Genomic DNA, 22,068 nt, shown 5'->3' on the forward strand with positions numbered 1-22,068 from the left:
CTTCACATACAGTATAAATTGTTTTTCCCCTCTTATATTGGTATTCTTGCAAAGTGTCCTGATGAGTGCAAGATGAAAAGCTCTAACATGTCTCCTTTTTTTAAGCAATACTCAAGTTCTGTATTACCAAATGACTGTTGCTGCAATTCTAAACAAGGTAAAATAGAACCCAGGGCAGAGAGGGAGCTTTCGGGTCATGGATCTGGTGCCTTAATGGCAGTCTTGACAGAATAAAAGACATTATAGTTCTGGAGACTCTCAGAAGGAATTGGAAACAAGTGGCCAGGGAGATCAATTGCTGGCGTCAGGAACCCTATAACACCACATGGACTTCAGTGGTTCAAGAAGGCAGCTCACCACCACCTTCTCGAGGGCAATTAGGATTGGCAATAAATGCTGGCCTAGCCAGTGATGACCACATCCCAAGAATGAATTAACAAAAACTACAAAGTCCAATGACCTCACATGGTGGTCAAAGTTCATGAATGCATCTTCATGTGATATCTCCTAACCAGCATGCAACCAGTCTCACGCTGCTCAATACACCACACCCCCATCGCTCACATATAACATCCAGATGTTCCACATCACCCTCACACTCCTACAAATTCTGCCAGTCTTACACCCAGGTCACACTTCCCTCCAGCTATTCAGCTGTGGCAGACACATCAACGAAATACCATGCTACTTAATCTTTTGCACAAGGTAGCAGTGTAGAGCCAGTGGAGGACAACTATGCATGCATCTCCTGAACCCTGTGGAAGAAATGGTTCTCTGCAACCATGGGATCATCTGCATCTGTCATTGCTGAGAACATCCAGGATGACTGTGTGTTTGTGCCTGTTGCCTCTTCTCAACTGCCAGCTAACTCTCAACTGGTATGATAAGCAAGCTGCAGATGGTGTTATCATGGACTGTTTGCTTTTCACCCACCCATCTTTCCTCAAACCCACCTTCCCCTTCTGAGTTTATGCTTTCAGCTACCCAAAAATTGTTGCCTACCCAGCCACAGCAGACACAGGGGGAAGAGCACAGCAAAGATGAAGACGACTGTCACTTGATCTGAGACTCGCAGCCACCAGCTCAGACACTGCACATACCTTAAATGCCGGTATAGAGTTGGGATCTGCATATATTGGCCAGGTTTTTCCAGCCCCTCCTGCCATTGGGACCTTCTGGTCCCACCGAAAGTCAATGGACCTTTGACTAACCCACTGCATCCGCATGGCAGGCCCCACCCAGGCAAGGCTGGGAAAACCCAGCGATTGTGCCATTTCACATGAGTGGACAGCAGCCAAGCCAAAGGTAAAGAATAGTTTGTGTTTCAGCTCACTGAAAGGTGAGGTCTCAGATAAGTTCTATTACTAGGGACTCAGATGAGGACATTAATGGGGTGGCATCTAGGGGGAGGCCGTTCAGCATGCAGACCAAAATATTGGATGTATTGGCTAGTCTGGCAGGCAGCCTCCTATCATTGTCAAAAATAGTGATAATTGAATGGGAGTTTGGTGTGAGTTAATATACGGGCACCAGAGTTTAGGATGACCTCAAGTTTATGGAGGGTAAAACGTGGGAAACCAGCCAGGTGTGCAATAACAGAGGGATGAATGAGGGTTTCAACAGCAGATGAACTGAGACCGGGTGATGTCAGACAATACTGGGGAAATGGAAATAGTTGGTCTGATGATGGTGCGAATATGAGTTTGCAGGTTGTCAAGTATGACACAAGGCTGCAAAACAGGCTGGTTTAGTCTCAGACTGTTGCCAGGAAGAGATTGGAGTCAATCGCTAGGGAATGGAATTTGGAGTGGGGGCTGAAAACAACGGCTGGGATTTTCCGGTTGCGCCACGGTAGGAACCGCCTCAGGGGTTGCAATGGCCCAGCCAAAAATCCATTGACTTTCGGAGGGACCGGACGATCCCTGAGGCAGGCGGGCCGGAATATCCTGCCCAATGGCTTCAGTATTCTCAATATTTAATCGGACGAAATTTTTGCTCATTCAGTACTGATAAGTATTCTGAAAATTTACCAAAAGTGAAGTAGTTGAGAGAGGTGGTGGTGACGTAGCACTGGGTCTCATCAGTGTGCATGTGAAAACTTACATCATGCTTTTGATTTGGACAGTGTTCATGATTAAGAATTACAACAATATCAGCCAAGAATATTCTGGTTAATTAGAGAATTTTCACATAATGCATTCAATTGCAGCGATATTTTAAACAAGACCCACAAGGGGAGTCAAGGTGACTCTTGAAAACTCATTGATCTGTTTCCCTTACCGACACTCAATAAACCATTGTCGGATCTGCTCCTGCAGGGTTTCTTGAATATCCGGTCCTTCCACTGTTCGCACTTGCTCTTTTATAGTGACCAAGGCTTCCTGGTATACCACCTCATGTACTTCCTGCACTACATTCCGCTGCAGAGCTACTTTCTGAGCTTGAAGCTCAGCAGAGCTAGGCTTTAGGAAATTAGGTGGTGGTGCCTGAAAAAACAAAAGTCTGTCATAATAATGTTGTAGACTAACTTACAATGTTATAATTGCTGTGTATGGCAGATAACCAAACTCAAGATACCCATGCCACCCAACTGTCAGAGCAGATTCTTGGGAACCACTATTTTATGCTTGAAGTCTCATGAGTGAGACACTCTGCCATAGGTACTAAACAGTCATTAGATATAGCTGAAATAGATTGGCATAAAAAAGAAAATATTTCATACACAAATAAAGAAAACACATTAATAAAATTCCAAAGAAAGCTAAATTGAAAAGCAAAGATTAATTGGACAAAGAGAAGAGGGAAAAGCACACAAAAATAAATTAAGTGAGAAAGGAAAAGCCATTGTAGATGAGGTGAGGAGATGAAGATCTGGAAAGAGAATTCAGTAACAGAGTGCATAACATGAAAGTACCACTTCCAAAATAATTTGTCTTCCCGCTCAGCATGAAACTTAAGTTATTGTGATTATAAGTAAGCAAATAAATAAGTAGCGTTTTCAAATTTATACCAAAGAGAAACTAAAAAATGGTATAAAAACAGAAAATGCTGGAAAAACTCAGCAGGCTTGACAGCATCTGTGGAAAGAGAAACAGAGTTAACGTTTCGAGTCCGTATAACTCTTCTTTCAACTAAAAAATGGTGTAAGGTACAACAAAAGCATTCTCAACAAATTCAGCAAGGTACCTAGGAATGCAGCACATTCAGAGGCATCATCAAATCCGACAATTTACTAGTTTTCTACATAACACGTAATTTAGCCGTTTCATTGTCACAGATTCACAATGTATTCATATCACTATATGTTGTAAATACAAACAAGATAGCAACAGATCATTAAAAAGATTTCCAAAATTAAGCTGTGTGACAATTCTTTTTAACTTAAAAGAGTAACATCCAAAATTTGGATTACTTTCTGCAAAGCAGTTTACTTTGTTTAAAAAGACATATCCCCTGCCTGAAAATTTTGACATCAGTTGACATCATTTGCACTCAACAGCATTCATTTGCACTCATTTGACATCAATTGTGCCCAAAAGCAATCATTTAGTCATCATTTTATATCATTATGTTCAAAAGCAATCATTTTGCTCTCATTTAGCCTTGCAACTAATGTAATCAATGTCATCAATTGCCCCAGACTGCAGCTCTCAAACATTTGCGATTAGCAACATCACTTAAGCATTTGGACACCAAAAACAGAGAGCTTATGTTCCATATGTCTGAATTTCCACAGCTTCAAATATCCTAAAATTGAGCTAACTTTAGAAAAAGCACGCTGTTTTAACATATCTTTTGACATGTGCCTCACAGCCCAGCCCCCCACGCCCCCACCCCCCAAGCAGTTCCCCCCCCACCACCCCCCAGAGCAGTTTTCTCCCCTGCAGTTTTCTCCCCTGCCACCTCCCGCCAAGCAATTACTTTCCCTTCCATTGACCCCCTAATCCCACCCTTCCCTACAGATTGCAGCAGTGCTCTTTCCCCTCTCTCCCTGCCTCATTGCTTCTCTCCCTCCCCCATCTCTTACCCTCTTTCCCTCCCCAACTCTCTCCCCCCTCCCATCCCCTCCTCCTTTTCTCCTGCTCTTCCCTCCCCTGGCCCCTCGCTCTCTCCTGTTCTCCCTCTCTCTCCCCCTGCCTCCACTCTCTCCCTCCAGTCTCCAAACACTCTCCCTCCTCGCCCTCCTCTCTCCCTGCCCCCTCTGTCTCTCTCCCCACCTTCTGCCACCCACTTCTCCCTTTCTCTCCCTCTCCCCCACCCCCAGCTCAGTTTGTAGAGTTGGCCGGAATTGGAAGTGACAGCTTTGTACCAGCATGGGAGCAGCAATGACGCTGGCAACGAGGTCAGTTTTGGAGGGGTGGGGGCGCAGAGCCCAGGGCCTGGAATTCAGCAGGCCCCGGAGTTTGGAGGGACCTGGAGTTCAGCAGGTGTTGGGGCCCGGAGTTCGGCAGAGCCTGAAGTTCAATAGGACCCGAAGAGTGGACGGAGCGGGGGTGGGGGGTGGATAGGGGGCTGGGGGAGGGGGAGAGCGTTTGGAGACTAGAGTAGGGGGCAGGAGAGAATTTGGATACTGGAGGGTGGGGAGGGAGAAAGTTTGGAGACTGGGGGGTTGCAGGGAGAGAGTTTGGAGACTGGAGGGAGAGAGGGGAGATAGAGAGTTTGGAGACTTCAGGGGGGTAGGGAGAGAGTTTGGAGACTAGAGGGCGCTAGAGTTTGGAGACTGGACAGAGTGGGTAGAGAGTTTGGAGACTGGAGGGAGAGGGGGTGACAGAATTTGGAGACTGAAGGGAGAGTGGGGGAGAAAGTCTGAAGACTGGAGGGGGGCAGGGAGAGAGAAAGAGAGAGAGAGTTTAGAACCTGAAACTGGGGGATTGAGTGGAAAGTATAGACTGAGGCTAAAATGAATTAAGACCTGATGGGAATCTGGTGGGTGCCCTCAAGCATGTACTGTATACTGGAAAGATTTTTTGATCCAAATGAAAATACTGAATAAATCCAGACATCATTTAAGTAATTAATTGCTTTGTATTTTTCAAGGCAGGTTGCTGAGCATATTAGGTAGCTTTGAGTGCATTTGATGCCTTCGAGTGCCTTTTACCATTTGATCACATTTGAAGTCAAAGATGGAAAAACACTGTTGATCTGTGATCAAACTCATTCCAAATTAGAAATCAGATGTCAAATGATTGTTGATAGTTTTTGAATGCATTGAATGCAAAAAATGACGTCAAAATTTTCAGATAGGGCAGCCCAGAAACTGTCATGCAAACGTCTATCCATAGTCCCAAAGGACAATAGGCATCTCTCTCCATCAGAGAGAGGGATTTTTGGCTACTCAGAGCTTGAGGTGTGCCACTCCACAAGCGTGGGGCAAGGTGAGGAGGCAGGGCCTCCATGAACTACCAAAAACCAGTATGGGGATTGAACCTGCACTGTTGGCGTCATTCTGCATCACACTCTAGCCAAACAGAAAGCACAAAGAACAGTTCCTGCACCTGAATGAATAGCCCAAGGCACATATAACACTGGGTCTATTGCAACCCAATATTGTAGAGAGGGCCTCAAACAGGCTATTGCTCCCTTATTTGAAAATGCAAAGAGCCTAATGCCTGTCTTAGCCGTGGACCTGAATGTCTATTTCTCTACCTGCACCAATAGAATGTTGGTAATCTTGCAGTTTGTAATAAACATACACTTCCTGTCCATCATATTGGAGGCTAAGGTGCCCTTTAGTGCCCGAAACACAGGTGCGGTGCTATCCGATTTTTAAACCAAAACTCTTAACAGCCCAAATAATTCTGATTTTTTTGTTGAGCTGAACTGTTTTGTATTGTTTCTTTTTCTTTTTTAATTGTATTTTTTTAGTTTCTATCCCATCTGTCCTGAAGATGCTGGCTATTACTGGGGTACACTTGCATTCTTTATGTGTGAGACTACACATTGATTCAACCACCACGGGATTCCCAAATGACCCCAATTCTGACCTCATCCAGCTAACACATACATAACTTTTCCATCAGTTGCCACTGGATAGAAAGCAAGCATGGGAACCCTTCCTGATTTCAAACCATCCAGCCCAACAGTGTTGAAGCCTAGGAGCCTAAACGTCTTTTCTAAAAAGTTAGAAACATAGAAAATAAGAGCAGTAGGAGGTCATTTGGCCATTCGAACCTGCTCTATAATTCAATATGATCATAGCTGACCCTCTATCTCAATACCTTACTCCCGCTCCCTCCCCATACCCTTGATGCCTTTAGAGTCCAGAAATCTATTTCCTTCTTAAATGTATTCAGTGACTTGGCCTCCATAGCCTTCAGTGGGAGAGAATTCCATAGGTTTACCATCCTCTGAGTGAAGAAGTTTTTCCTCATAGGCTTAAATGACCTACCTCATATCCTGAGTCTGTGACCCCTTGTTCTAAAACCTCCAGCCAGAGGAAACATCATCCCTGCATCCAGTCTGTCCAGCATTGTCAAAATTTTATACGTTTCATACGAACCCCCTCGATCTTCTAAACTCCAGTAAATACAGGCTTAGTCGGCCCAATCTCTCCTCATAAGACAATCCTGTCATCCCAGGAATCAGTCTGGTGAACCTTCGCTGCACTCCCACTATGGCATGTATATCCTTTCTTAGGTAAGGAGACCAAAACTGCACACAATACTCCACGTGCAGGCTCAACAAGACCCTGTACAGCTGCAGAAAGACATCTTTACCCCTCTACTCAAGTCCTTTCGCAATGAAGGCCAACATACCATTTGCCTTCTTGACTGTTTGCTTCATCTACATGCTTGCTTTCAGTGATTGGTGCACAAGGACACCCAGGTCCCTTTGTACATCAACATTTCCCAATCTATAACCATTTAAATTATACTCTGCCATTTCCTTTTTTCCAACCGAAGCAGATAACTTCACATTTATCCATGTTATACTGCATCTGCCATGTATTTGCCCACTCACTCAACTTGTCTAAATCACCCTGAAGACTCTTAACATCCTCCTCACCACTCACATTCCCACTAAGGTTTGTGTCGTCAGTGAACTTGGAAATATTACGTTTGGTTCCCTCATCCAAATTACTGATATATATTGTGAATAGCTGGGGCCCCAAGCACTGATCCCTGTGGTACCCAACTAGTTGCCGCCTGCCACTCTGAAAAAGCCCCACTTATTCCTACTTTCTGGGCAGGATTTTCAGCTTGGCTTGCAGGCGCATGCCCGAGCGTGAAACGTTCCGACGTCATCGTGCACTCGCATGATATTTCGGTCGGCGGGCACACGCAAGAGTTGGCAGTGCGCCCACCAACAATTAAGAGGCCTATTAAGGCCCTTAATCTGGTAATTAAGTTGAATTTTTCGCTGCCCATCCAATCTTATGGTTGGCAGACAGGCGAATAGGCCAGGCGGCCTTTGCACTTTTTGTGAAACCTCATCCACAGGCGGGATGAGGTTTCCAGCAGTGAATAAAAAAAAATTTAAACTAATTTTTATCATATCCCTGTTCATGTGACAGAGTCACATGTGGGGACATGTCTCCCTTATTTTTCAAATCTTTATTTTTCATTTTTAAATCCTTCAGCTCCCTGAGGCAGCTCTGTGCCTTCAGGGAGCTTTCAGCGAGCGCATCCCAGCTCATGCACAAACTTCAGCGCTCGCACTCCTCCCACCCTCCCCCAACAGCATTGAGGCTGTCAGTACACATTTCATGCTGGCTGGCTGTTAACTGGCCAGCCAGCATGAAATCGCAGTTTGGGTCCGACCGCGGGCACTCCCAGGCCCACCCGATGAGGGGAAAATCCTCCCCTCTGTTTAATTTTACACGCTAACCTCTTATGTGGAACTTTATCAAAAGCCTTCTGAAAATCCAAATACGCCACATCCACTGATTCTCCCTCATCTATTCTGCTCGTTATGTCCTCAAAAAACTCCAGTAGGTTTGTAAAACATAAATTCCCTTTCATAAATCCATGTTGACTCTGTCTAATCCTGTTGATATTTTCTAAGTGTCCTATCTACTATAATAGACTCTAGCATTTTCCTACTGATGTCAGGCTAACCGGTCTGTAGTTCGCTATGTTCTCCCTTCCTCCATTTTTAAACAGTGGGTAACATGTGTCATCCTCCAATCTGCCAGCATCTACAGAATTTTGGAAGATGACAGCCAATGCATGCACTCCTTCCATGGCCACCACCTTTGGTGTCCTGGGGTGTATATTATCAGTCCCATTAATTTCTCCAGCGCTATTGTTTTAGTGATACCAATTGCCTTCAATTCCTCCTTCTCACTAGACCCTTGGTTCCCTAGAATTTCTGGGAAGTTATTTGTGTCTTCCTCTGTGAAGGCAGAACTAAAGTAGTTGTTTAATTGCTCTGCCATTTCCTTGTTCTGTATTATATATTCTCCCATTTCAGATTGTAAAGGGCCTACATTTGTCTTCACTAATCCTTTTCTTTTTACATACTTATAGAAGCTTTTACAGTCCGCTTTTTTGTTCCTTGTAAGTTTACTCTTCATACTCTATTTTTCCCCTCTTAATCAATCTCTTTGTCAATTCTTTAATTAGTCCTTTGCTGAATTCTAAACTGCTCCCAATCCTCAAGCCTACTACTTTTCCTAGCAACTTTGTGACTCCTCTTTGGATCTAATACTATACTTAATTTCTTTTGTTAGCCATGGTTGGGCCGCTTTTCCTGCAGTGTTTTTGCGCCAGAAAGGAATGTATAACTAACTGTTGCAATGCATACATTCGTTCTTTAAAAATTAGCCAAGCCTATCCACCACCATGAAGTTCCCCAATCGATCTTAGCCAACTCACGCCTCATACCTTCGTAGTTTCCTTTGTTTAGATTTAGGACCCTAGTTTCAGATCAGATGGCTTCACTTGCCATCCTAATGAAGAATTCTTTCATGTTATGTTACTGTTCCCGAAAGGACCCAGCACAACAAGATTATTCATCAACCCCTTCTCATTGCACAATACCAAATCTAGGATAGCCTGTTCCCTAATTGATTCCTCAACATACTGGGCTAAAAAACCATCTTGTACACACTCCAGGAATTAATCCGCCGCAGTATTATTGCTAATTTGGTTTGCCCAGTCCGTGTAGATTAAAGTCACCCATGATTTTTGTAGCACCTTTGTCACATGCATCTCTAATTGCCTGTTTAATGCTGTCCCCTACCTTACAACAACTGTTTGGAAGCATATAGATTAATCTTTTCCCACTAATGTTTTCCACCGCTTGTTGCTTCTTAGCTCCACCCAAACCAATACTACATTGCACTGATTTCATCCTTAACTAACAACACCACACCACCTCCTTTTTCTTTTGTCCTTCCTAAATATCGAATACCCTTGGATATTCAGTTCCCAGCTTTGGTCATCCTGCATCCACGTCTCCGTAATCACAATTATATCATACCCATCGACATCTAGTTAATGCATCTACCTTATTGCGAATGCCCCATGCATTCACATACAGTGCCTTTAGACTTGTCTTATTAACATTTTTACACATTTTCTTTTGTACTATGGCCCTAGGACTAGAAAGGAGGTTCTGCTGAAAGAACTTGAACAATTAGGAGCTATATTAAAAAGCAGAACTTCCAAGGTAATAATCTCAGGATTACTACCTGAGCCACGGGCAAACTGGCATAGGGTAAATAAAGTCAAGGAGTTAAATGCGTGGCTCAAAGATTGGTGTGGGAGGAATGGGTTTCAGTTCATGGGGCACAGGTACCAGTACTGGGGTAAAGGGGAGCTGTTCCGGTGGGACAGGCTTCACTTGAATCATGCTGGGACCAGCATCCTGGCGAATCGAATAACTAGGGCTGTAGAGAGGGCTTTAAACTAAATAGAGGGGGTGAGGGTTCTGGAGTAGGGACATGTAGACTTACAAAACAAAAGGATATGGCAGCATTGCAGGGTAGCTATTTAGGTAATGATACCCAGAGTGTGACAGGAAAGGACAGAGTGTACAAACATTAAAAAAAAGCAGCAAAAAGGGTCAAAGGGGGAAAAAATTGTAAAAAGCCAAAATTAATGGCTCTTTTTAAATGCACGTCGTATTAGAAAGAAGATAAATGAATTAATGGCACAAATAGAGGTTAATGGGTATGATCTGAGAGCCATTACAGAAACATGGTTACAAGGAGATAAAAGCAGGGAACTAAATATTCAGGGGTATGTGACTTTTCAAAAGGACAGGCAGGAAGGAAAGGGTGATGGGGTAGCTTTGTTAGTATGAGATGGAATAAGTACGATAGCAAGAAATGATCTTGGATTGGAAGATGTAGAATCCATATGGGCGGAGATAAGAAATAACAATAACTGGTGGGACTAGTCTATAGGCTCCCTAGCAGTAGCTATACTGTAGGGCAGAGAATAAATCAGGAGATAATGAGAGTGTGTAAAAAAAGGCAATACATTAATCATGGGTGACTTTAATCTTCATGTAGATTGGGAAAATCAAATTGGCAGAGGTAGCCATGAGCAAGAATTCATAGAGTGTATTCGGGACAGTTTCCTAGAACAATATGTTGAGGATCCAACCAGGATTCAGGCTATTTTGGATCTGGTAATGTGTAATGAGGCAGGTTTAATAAATGATCTCAGAGTAAAAGATCCCCTAGGAAACAGTGACCATAACATGGTGGACTGAGAAACTTGGGTCGAAAACAACTGTGCTAAACTTAAATAAGGATAATTACAAAGGGATGAGGGTAGAGTTGGCTGGAGTGGACTGGGAAAAAAGTTTAGCAGAAAAGAATGTTGATGAACAATGGCAAATGTTCAAGAAAATAGTTCATGACTCACAACAAAGATGTATCCTAGTGTGGAAGAAGGATTCTAGGAAGCGGATAAACCAACATGGTTAACCAAGGAAGTTAAAGATAGTATCAAATTGAAAAAATAAACATACAATGTGGCAAAGATTAGTGGTAAGCCAGAGGATTGGGAAAGTTTTAAAAACCAACAAAAGACCAAAAAAAAGAGGGAGAAAATAAACTTTGAGGGTAACCTAGCAAGTAATATAAAAATGGACAATAAGAGCTCCTTTAAATGTATAAAAAGGAAAAAAGAGACCAAAGTAAGTATAGGCCCCTTAGAAAATGAGGCTCAGGAAATAATAATGGGGAACCAGGAAATGACAAGAGGAGTTGAATAAATACTTCGCATCAGTCTTCATGGTAGAAGACACTAATAGCATTCCAAAAAAACTAAATAATCCAGGGGCAAAAGATGGTGAGGGGGGGGGTGGGGGAGAGAGAGGAAATAAATACTATAATCACCATGAGAGAAAAAGTGCTAGGAAAACTAATGAGGTTAAAGGCCAATAGGTCCCCTGGCCCTGATGGGTTGTATCCTAGGATATTAAAGGAAGTAGCTGCAGAGATAGTGGATGCACTGGTAGTAATCTTCCAAGGTCCTTAGATTCTGGAAAAGTCCCAGAGGATTGGAAAACTGTTTGTATCCTAGGATATTAAAGGAAGTAGCTGCAGGAATAGTGGATGCACTAGTAGTAATCTTCCAAGGATCCTTAGATTCTGGAAAAGTCCCAAAGGATTGGAAAACTGCCAATGTAACACCCTTATTCAAAAAGCAAGGGAAACACAAAACAGTTAACTGTAGGCCAGTTAGCTTAACATATGTCATTGGGAAAATGTTAGAGTCTATTGTAAAGGAAGAAATAGCAGAGCGTTTATAAATACACAATATAATCAAGCAGAGTCAGCATGGCTTCATGAAGGGGAAATCATGCCTGACAAATTAATTAGAATTCTTTGAGAAGATAACAAGCAGGATAGATATAGGGGAGCCAGTAGGTGTAATATATTTGGATTTACAAAAGGCGTTCAATAAGGTACCGTACATAAGGCTACTTAATAAGATAAGAGCCCATGGTGTTGGGGGTAGTATATTAGCATGGACAGAGGATTGGCTAACTAATAGAACATAGAGTTAGCATAAGGGGGGCATGTTCAGGATGAAAACCTGTAACTAGTGGAGTGCCACAGCGAACAGTGCTGGGGCTACAATTATTTACAATATATATTAATGACTCGGTTGAGGGAAGTGAATGTACTATCGCCAAGTTTGCGGATGACACAAAAATAGGTGGGAAGGCAAGAGGTGAGGATAACACAAAAAGTCTACAGAGGGATATAGACAGGTTAAGTGAGTGGGCAAAAACTTGGCAGATGAAATATAATGTGGGAAAACGTGAAGTTATGCACTTTGGCAGGAAGAATAGAGGAGCTGAATATTATTTAAATGGAGAAAGACTGCAGAAAGCTGCAGCACAGAGGGATTTGGGGGTTCTTGTGCATGAATCACAAAAAGCTAGCATACAAGTTCAGCAGGTAATAGGGAAGGCAATGGGATGTTTGCCATTCTTTCAAAGGGAATGGAGTATAAAAATAGGGAAGTCTTGCTAAAACTATACAAGGCATTGGTTAGGCCACACCTAGAATACTATGAACAGTTTTGGTCCCCTTATCTAAGGACAGATATACTGGCATTGGAAGTAGTCCACAGAAGGCTCACTAGATTGATCCCAGGTATGGAGAGGTTTTCTTACGAGGAGAGGTTGAGTAGGTTGTAGGTTTGCCCTGTACTCATTGGAGTTCAGAAGAATGAGAGGCGACCTTATTGAAACATATAAGATTCTTAGGGGGCTTGACAGGGTAGATGCTAAGAGGTTGTTTCCCCTTGTGGGAGGGTCTAGGACCAGAGGGCATAATGTCAGAGTAAGGAGGCGCCCATTTAAGACAGAGATGAGGAGGAATTTCTTCTCTCAGAGAGTAGTGAATCTGTGGAATTCACAGACGGCTGTAGAAGCTGGGTTGTTAAGTATATTCAAGGCTGAGATAGACAGATTTTTAATCAGTAAGGAAATCAAGGGTTATGGGGAAAACACAGGAAATTGGAGGTGAAGATTATCAGATCAGCCATGATCTCATTGAATGGCAGAGCAGACTCAACGGGCCAAATGGCCTACTGATCCAACGTCTTTTGGTCTCGTTTGCTGCTAGTTGTTTCCTCTGTCTTCCATTTTTGCTTTCTACTTTTCTGTTTTTCACTCTGTTTCTCTCCCTGTGTCTCCTTACTCAGGTTCCCATCCCCCTGCCGCTCTTGTTTAAGCCCTCTCCCTCCCCCACAGTACTAGCAATTACCCCTATGAGGGTATTAGTCCGGTCCTGCTGGGGCGCAACCCATACAGCTTGTACAGGTACCATCTTCCTCAGAATCAGTCCCAATGCCTCAGGAATCCTACACCATCACTCCAGCCATGCATTCATCTGGTCTATTCTCCTATTCCTGATCTTGCTAGCATGTGACACTGGGAGTAATCCTGAGATTTGAGGTCCTGCTTTTTAATTAATTTCTTAGCTCCTTGTATTCTGCTTTCAGGACCTCATCCCTCATTTTACCCATGTCGCTCGTACCAATACGGACCACGACCTGTGGCTGTTGACCATCTCCCTTCAGGATGTCCTGTAGCCACTCAGTGACATCTTTGACTCTGACACCATCCTGGTGTCACATCTACAGGAACACCTATCTGTTCCCCTTGTAATAGAGTCCCCCATCATTACTGCTCTCCTACTCTTTTTGTCCCCATTACCCCACCCCCCGACCCCATGCAGCTAAGCCACTCATGGTGCCATGTACTTGGCTCTTGCTGCATTCCTCTGAGAAACCCTCTCCCTCAGCAGTATACGAACAAGGAGCAGGAGTTAGCCAATTGGCCCCTCGAGCCTACTCCGCCATTCAATAAGATCATGGTTGATCTAATAGTCACCTCAAATCTAATCGTACCTACCCCTGATAACCTATCTTGCTTACCAAGAATCTATCCACCTCTGCTTTAAAAATATTCAAATACTCTGCTTCCACTGCCTTTTCAGGAAGAGAGTTCCAAAGACTGACGATCCTCAGAGAACAAATTTCACCTCATCTCCATTTTAAATGGGCGATTATTTTTAAACAGTGACCCCCTAGTTCTGGATTCTCCCACAAAAGGAAAGGTCCTCTCCACATCCACCCTGTCAAAACCCCTCAGCTTTCCTCATAAGACACCCTACCCATTCCAGGTAATAGTCTGGTAAACCTTCTCTGAACTCCTCCCAACGCATTTACATCCTTCCTTAAATAAGATGACCAATACTGTACACAGTATTTGAGATATGGTCTCACTAGTGCTCTGTATAACTGTATTCAATTCCCCTTGCAATAAATGATAACATTCTATTCGCTTTCCTTATTACTTGCTGTATCTGCATACTAGCGTTTTGCGATTCATGCACTAAGACACCCATTCAGAGCTCTGCAATCTCTCACCATTTAAATAATGTGTTTCTCTTTTATTTTTTATGGATAATTTCACATTTTCCCAAATTATACTCCATTTGCCAGATGTTTCCCCACTCACTTAACCTATCTCTATTTTTATGTAACCTCCTTATGTCCTCTTCACAACTTTCTTTCCTAACTATGTTTGTGTCATCAGCAAATTTGGCAACCATCCCTTCATCCAAGTCATTTATATAAATTGTAAACAGTTGAGGACCCAGCACTGATCCCTGTGGTACACCACTCGCTCCAGCTTGCCAACCTGAAAAAGACCCATTTATGCCTACTCTCTGCTTCCTGTTAGCCAGCCAATCTTCTATCCATGCCAATATGTTACCCTCTATACCATGAGTTTTTATTTTCCGCAATAACATTTGATGTGGCACTTTATCAAATACCTCCTGGAAATCTAAGTACAGTACATCCACCAGTTCCCCTTTATCTACAGCAAATGTTACTTCCTCAAGAACACCAATAAGTTGATTAAACATGTTTTCCCTTCCCTTTCACAAAAACTCTGACTCTGCCTGATTCCGCTGAATGTATCTAAGTGCCCTGCTACAGTTTATTTAATAATACCTTCTAACATTTTCCCTTTGACAGATGCTAAGCTAACTGGTCTGTAATTTCCCTCTTTCTGTCTCCCTCCCATTTTGAATAATGGAGTTACATTTGCTATCTTCCAATCTCGTGGGACTGTCCCCGAATCTAGGGAGTTTTGGAAAATTAAAACCAATTCATCTACTACCTCACTAGCCACTTCTTTTAAGACCCTAGGATGAAGTCCATCAGGACCCGGGCACTTGTCAGCCCGCAGCTCCAACAATTTATTCAACACCATTTCTCCAGTTATTGTAATTTTCCCGAGTTCCTCCATACCTTCCATTTCCTGATTTATAGCTGCTTCTGGGATGTTACTTGCATCCTTTATAGTGAAGAATGATGCTCAATGTTCAATTCATCTGCCATTTCCTTGTTTTCCATTATCAATTCTCCAGACTCGCTTTCGATAGGTCCAACGCTCACTTTGTTAACTCGTTTCTTTGAAAAATATTTATGTAAACTCTTACTACCTGTTTTTATATTTCTGGCTAGTTTTTTCTCGTACTCTAAATTTTCCCGCCTTATTAATCTTTTAGTCATCCTTTGCTGTTCCTTATAATCTGTCCAGTCTTCTGGCCTTCCAGCTATCTTTGCATAATTTGATATTTTTTCTTAAGTTTAATACTATCTTTAACCTTTCTAGTTAATCACGGATAGTGTGTCCATCCCTTGGATCTTTTCTTTCTCGTTGGAATGTATCTATTCTGTGTATTCTGAAATATCCCCTTAAATGTTTGCCACTGCATCTCTAGCGACCTATCCCTTAACTTAATTTGCCAATTCACTTTAGTCAGCTCTGCTTTCGTGCCCTCATAATTGTTATTATTTATATTTAAAAACATAGCCTCAGACCCATTTCTCTCTCCCTCAAACTGAATATAAAATTCAATCATATTATGGCCACTGCTACCTAGTGGAGCCTTCACTATGAGGCTATTAATTAATCCCATCTCGCTGCACAATACCAGGTCTAGTATAACCTGCTCTCTGGTTGGCTCCAGGACATGTTGTTCTAAGAAACTATCCTGGAAATATTCTATGAACTCCTCATCTAGGCTACCTTTGCCCACCTGACTTTTCCATTCTATATGTAGATTAAATTCTCCCACAATTATCACTGTGCCTTTCTGATAAACTCCCATTATTTCTTCCTTTATGCTTTATTCTACCATGCGGTTACTGTTAGGGGGCCTGTACACAACTCACACAAGTGACTTCTTGCCATTACCATTTCTCATCTCTACCCAAACCGTTTCCACATCCTGGTTTCCTGAATTTAGGTAATCCCTCTAATTGGTAATTAGATTATTACAAATCTAATAATGGTATTAGATTGTGCTAATACCATCATTAACCAACAGAACCATCCCTTGCTTCCTGCCTTTCCTAAATGTCCTATACCCATTAATATTCAGATCCCAATCCAGGTCCTCCTGCAGCCATGTTTCCGTAATGGCTATGAAATCATATTTTTTTATTTCTATGTGTGCTCTCAGTTCATCTGTTTCGTTTTGAATGCTTTGTGCATTCAGATACAGAGCCTTTAGTTTTATCTTCTAGTCTCATCTGTTGATTCGCTGTTAGATTTGTACCCTCTATCCCTTCCTGTCACGGTCTGTTTTTAATTCCCCCTAATAATACCTTTCTCTTTTGCCTTGTCTCAATTCTTGAATTTACCACATCTTCCAAAATTTGTACCCTTGCTCCAACTACTTTGTTTAAAACCACTCTATTTCCCTAGTTATGTGGCTCACAAGAACACTGGTCCCAAGTGTAGACCATCCCAGCAGTACAGATCCTACTTTCCCCAGTATTGGTGACAGTGTCCCATGAGCCGGAACCCACTCCTCCCACATCAGGCTTTCAGCCATGCATTCATCACCCTAATCTGATTTGTCCTACGCCAATTTGCATGTGGCTCAGGTAATAATCCAGAGATTATGACCTTTGAGGTTCTGTTTTTTAATTTGGTGCCAAGCTCCTCATGCAAACTATATAGCACCTTTTTCTTTGTCCTGCCTATGTTGTTGGTACTAACATGGATCATGATGACTGGGTGTTCCCTCTCCCACTGCAAGTTCCTCTCCATCCCTGAGCAGATGTCCCGAACCCTTGCACCGAGCAGGCAACACGGCCGTCTGGACTCACGCTCTTTGCTGCAGAGAACGGTGTCAATCCCTCTGACAATACTGTTCCCTACTACCATTACATTCCTTGCAACTCCCCTTGCTTGAATGGCTACCTGTACTACAGTGCCATGGCCATTTAGCTCATTCACCCTGCAGCCCTGCTCTCATCCAAACCAGCTGCAAAAACCTCAAACCTGTTGGACGATTGCAAGGGCCAAGGCTCCTGCACTCCTGCCTCTGGGTCCCCTTACCTGCCTCACTTGCAGTCAAACCTTGCTGTCCCTGACCAGAGACCAAATCAGAAGATTCTAAGGAGTGTGAATGCCTCCTGGACTAAAGCTCCCTCATCCTGCAATCGCAGCACATCGCCTGCCCTGTCATTTCCAATATGTGTTAATCAATTAATAATTGCTAATTAATAAATTATAATTAAAAAGCCTATACCTCCCAATAGGTTTTGGCACCGCCCGTAAACTTTACAATACTGATAAAACAATTAGTACTTACAATACTGATAAAACTAATAATACCATCTGTGGAAAGAGAAAAACTGAGTTAAAATTTCAAATCCTTATGAAAGCTCTGAACTCTGTTCCTCTTTCCACAGATGCTGCTAGACCTGCTGAGTTTTTCCAGCATTTTCTGTTTTTGTTTCAGATTTCCAGCTTCTGCAGTATTTTGCTTTTATCCCAAATATACTCACTCGGCTTCTGTCTCACTCAGGCCGAGGTCTCCCTTCACGGACCATATGCCTCTTACTGACCGTGCGCTTGAAAAGTCCCTTTCTTATATAGATCTGTGATGAGTCACTGTCTAGCTTAGCTTCCTGTTACAGTAATCAGCACCTATTCAGGCAAGGGCTTTCAGGTGATTGACAGTTAACTGCCACTAAGACAATCGCCTATTTAATTAGGTTATTTAACTTACTTAAAAGGCTCCTAGTTCTAGGTCAGAATCTGACTCACTCTAAAATTGAACTTGAAAAAGATTTACAAGTTGAATCCACTCTTTGAATCAAATTCCCAAATATACTCACTCAGTCTCTATCTCACTCAGGCTGAAGTCTCCCCTCACTGACCATGTGCCTCTTACAGAATGGGACCATAACGGAAAACTTGTTAGAGAGAGATGGACCCAAGGGACTCCTGAACTACCTGCTTAGTGCTTTTACTCTGTCTGGCAGTCACCCATTCTCTTTCTGCCTGTGCACTGCGGTGTAACCACCTTACTGTACGTGCTATCCATGAAGATCTCATCCTTGCAGATGCTCCACAGTGACTCCAACCGCAGCTCCAGTTTCAAAATGTGGAATTCAAATAGCTACAGCTGGAGACACTTCCTGCACACATAGTTGCCCCGGACACTGGAAGTGTCCCTGACTTCCCACATCATACAGGAGGAGCATTCCACTTGCTGAAGCTGCCCTGCCATGACTTACCTTTAAATTACTTCCTTTACTTTTACTTTCTCTAGTTTAGAGAATATTAAGGATAATATAAATACTCACCAGATCCTACTTACCAAGGCCGCTGCTCTTCTTTCTGAGGGAAGGTGGAAGATGAAAGGATCACCTCCTTCCCTCTTCAGCGAACTTCCTCTCTCACCAAACTCCAACTTAATCACTTGAATGCAGCATAAAGCTGCACTCCAGTGCAAACTAGGCAACACTGTGGATGGCCTGCTTTTATGCTCTGTGAATGCTCTTTTATGCTTCTGGAAACCTGTTTAAGCCAGTTATCCAATTAACCAGAAGCAGCTGCAAGCAGAGCCTGTATTACCTCTGTTTTAAAGTTGGACTAAAACTCACCTTCTCCCAACCCAAAGAGCAACTTTTAGTTAATTGCTAAATTAAAGATAGACTAGACTTTAGATAAAAATTAACCCTTAAATTAACCCTTAAAAGTCCCTCTCTCACCAAACTCCAACTTAAGCACTATAATGCAGCCCAAAGCAGCACTCCAGTGCAGACCAAGAAACAAACAGTTATGAACCAAGTCTGCACACATCATGACCAGTAGGGCTGAATACCATATTGTGTGGACTAATAATGACGAAGCTGACCTGTCCTACACCACACCACAACGAGGAGAAATTTAGGCAACCTGTGCCCACTTCTCTGCCAATGTTTATCAAGCAATCATTGAAAAATATGCAGGATTAATCTGAGGTTGCTGAGTGGAAATTAATTTGCAATCCTAACTCCCCTACCATCTGTTTGAAAATACAGTGGGCAAGTTTTTTTGGTAGTCCTCTTACGTGGCCACCGTAACTTTGGCAGAAGATCCAGCTTGCCTCGTAAACTGAGTTACTGCCAAGATTGTGGTGGCACAGCACAAGTCCCAACATAATTCATCCCCATGAACTAGATCAGAAATTCAAGGAACAAGATAAAGAATCCTACCTATGTGTGGCACAACATGAGTGTGGATTTGAGTTACGTGGTGTTACTGAGGCCTACTGCAGATTTCTGTGAGTGTGCTGCGCCTAGAATGCATCAGAATGGCATATGCAGGTCGAGCACTACATTCATCCAAAGACTTTGAATGGATGCTATCATGATGTAAGTCAGCCAAACAGGCCGATGCAACGTCAGGATGCCAAATTTGATCATAAAACCACAAGAACATTCAGCCCCTTAAATGCTCCACCATTTAATATGATCATGGCTGGTCTTCAGCCTCAACTCCACTTTCCCGCCCATTAACCCGATCAATCGATTCCCTGTTCTCTCAGTTTCTCTCAGCCTTAAATATATATATCCACAATCCTGTGGGGTAGAGAATTCCCAGCCCTTTGAGTGAACAAATTTCTCCTATCTCAGTCCAAAACTATCAATCTTTATTCCTGAAACTGCGTCCGATATTCTGGATTCCCCAGCTAGGGGAAACAATCTCTCAGTGTCTAACCTACCAAGCCCCTTCAGAATGTTGTTGTTTCAATAAGATCAGCTCTCGTTCTTCTAAACCCCATGAATATTGGCCCAATTTACTCAGTATCTCATCATCGGTCAACCCTATTATCCCAGGAACCAATCTAGTGAACATTCACTATAACACCTCCAATGCAAGTATATCCCTTCTTAAACATGGAGACCAAAACTGCACACAGAACTCCAGGCATGGTCTCAACAAAGCCCTGTGCAATTGTAGCAAGGCTTGTACTCCAGTCCCCTTGCAATATAGGCCAATATGCTGTTTGCCTTCCCAATTGTTTGCTGTACTTGCATACTAGCTTTGTGTGTTCCTTGTATGGGTCTTTTCTGAACACCAACATTTACAAATTTCACATACCTTAAAAAATAACTGCTTTTCTATTCTTACTACCAAAGTGAATAAACTCACACTTCCCAATTCTTCATCTGCCACCTTTTTGCTCACTCGCTTAACCTGATTATATCGCTTTGTACCCTCCTTGTGTCCTCCACAGAACTGACATTCCCACCTAGTTTTATATCATCAGCAAACTTATATACATTACTCTTCGTCCCTTCTTCTAAACCATTGGGCAGATTTTACAGGGCACCATGGTCCCCATCCCCACTCACCCCCCCGACTAAAAAATCCATCAGGAACCTACTCATGGTAAAAGTCAGCTGCCCCACAGCAATTCTACGTTCGGTGGAGTGTTAATTGGTTCAGGGAGAGACTTCCGCCCTTATCTGGAGAGAAAGTCCTGCCTTAGAGAGCTGCCAGCCAATCCAATTGGCTGAAAGATCTCTGACACAGCAGCACTAGGTTTGAGCAGTAGCCACTGTTGGGACCACAGCCAAAACCCAAAGAAGAGGAGGTTATGGAAGCCAGGTGGAGAGTAACCAGGGCATTAATAAGGCCCTAACGAGGAGGGTGAGGGAGGTCCAAAACAAAAACAGAATTACCTGGAAAAACTCAGCAGGTCTGGCAGCATGGCAGGTTTCAGAGGCCAGGGAAGGAGGGAAAGGGTAAGTGGGGGTGGAGGTTATGACAGTGAGGGGCGATGTCTCCAATGAGCACAGGGACACCCCCAAGTAGGTCTTCCCCCTTCTTGCCTGACAACAGCTCACCCAGTAACATCCGTCAAGCTACCCACTGCAGGTAAAATAGCAACAGGGGCATGAAAGGCCCTCCCAGCCAACATGAAAGTCACCGTCATCGTAATATTCTCGGTAAGTATGGGAGCATGTGACATCAGTAACATCTTACAGTTCATAGATGCACCAAGGAGTTCGCAGAGAAAGTATGCATGAGGTAAAGAGACATCATCCTCTTCCCCCTGAGGAGGGAAGAGCAGAATGAACTGAATAATCTGGGCTTTCTTGCCAGGTGAAGACAGCAAAGAGGGTGACAAAAAGGTCCCAAACAGTAAGGTTTCTTTGCTTTCCTTGTCAAGCCAGGATGAACAGGATCCTATGGATACGACAAAGATTACTTAAGACTCCCTTCTCACAGACTGATCCCTCCCCTTCCCAATCATAACTCATTAAGTAATTGATCATGATGTCCACCATCTCTTACTGACTACCTGCCTAGAATAAGTGAGGTCGGCTGATGAGGTTTGGCCATTAAAATCACTCTAGTCTCATTCTGCTGCAGTCAGGCGAGCACTAAACTCAACAGTGCTGTTTCCCATTGGTAAGATTCTTCAAAATTTATTAAGATCTGTGGGTCCTATGTACTCTTAGAAGAGTATCTGGTTGGCCTCATCCTTCTTAAATGCTGCTTCATTCCCTTGAGCTCAATTTTGTTTTCATCCTCTTCCTCCATTTGTCATGTGTGGGCTAGATGTGAGAGTTGATAAAATAGGATGTAGGATGCCCGACAACATCCTCATCAAACGTCCACATATGCATTTTCCTTGGTCTCTCTTTCTCACCCACCTGCTCAGAAAATCTGCATTTTCTCACTCCTCTCTCCTCTCACACCCTCTCTCTAATCCCTTTCTTTAATCTTCTGTCCCTTCCTTTCCGTTCCTAAAGTTTACAGCACAACTCAAGGCATCTACGT

General features: G+C 43.0%; 1 protein-coding gene across 1 annotated transcript in view; it reads right to left on the bottom strand.

Annotated features, from left to right (window-relative positions):
• LOC144686962 (dynein regulatory complex protein 11-like) overlaps positions 1-22,068 on the bottom strand; it is a 378,502-nt gene that overhangs the window by 267,876 nt on the left and 88,558 nt on the right. Inside the window, exon 6 of the mRNA XM_078552808.1 lies at positions 2,281-2,486. Within this exon, the coding sequence (XP_078408934.1) occupies positions 2,281-2,486 (206 nt within the window). The remainder of the gene's footprint in view (positions 1-2,280; positions 2,487-22,068) is intronic.

The sequence above is a fragment of the Cetorhinus maximus genome, chromosome 11 (genome assembly GCF_964194155.1).
Source record: "Cetorhinus maximus chromosome 11, sCetMax3.hap1.1, whole genome shotgun sequence".
In the NCBI taxonomy this organism is placed as follows: Eukaryota; Metazoa; Chordata; class Chondrichthyes; order Lamniformes; family Cetorhinidae; genus Cetorhinus; species Cetorhinus maximus.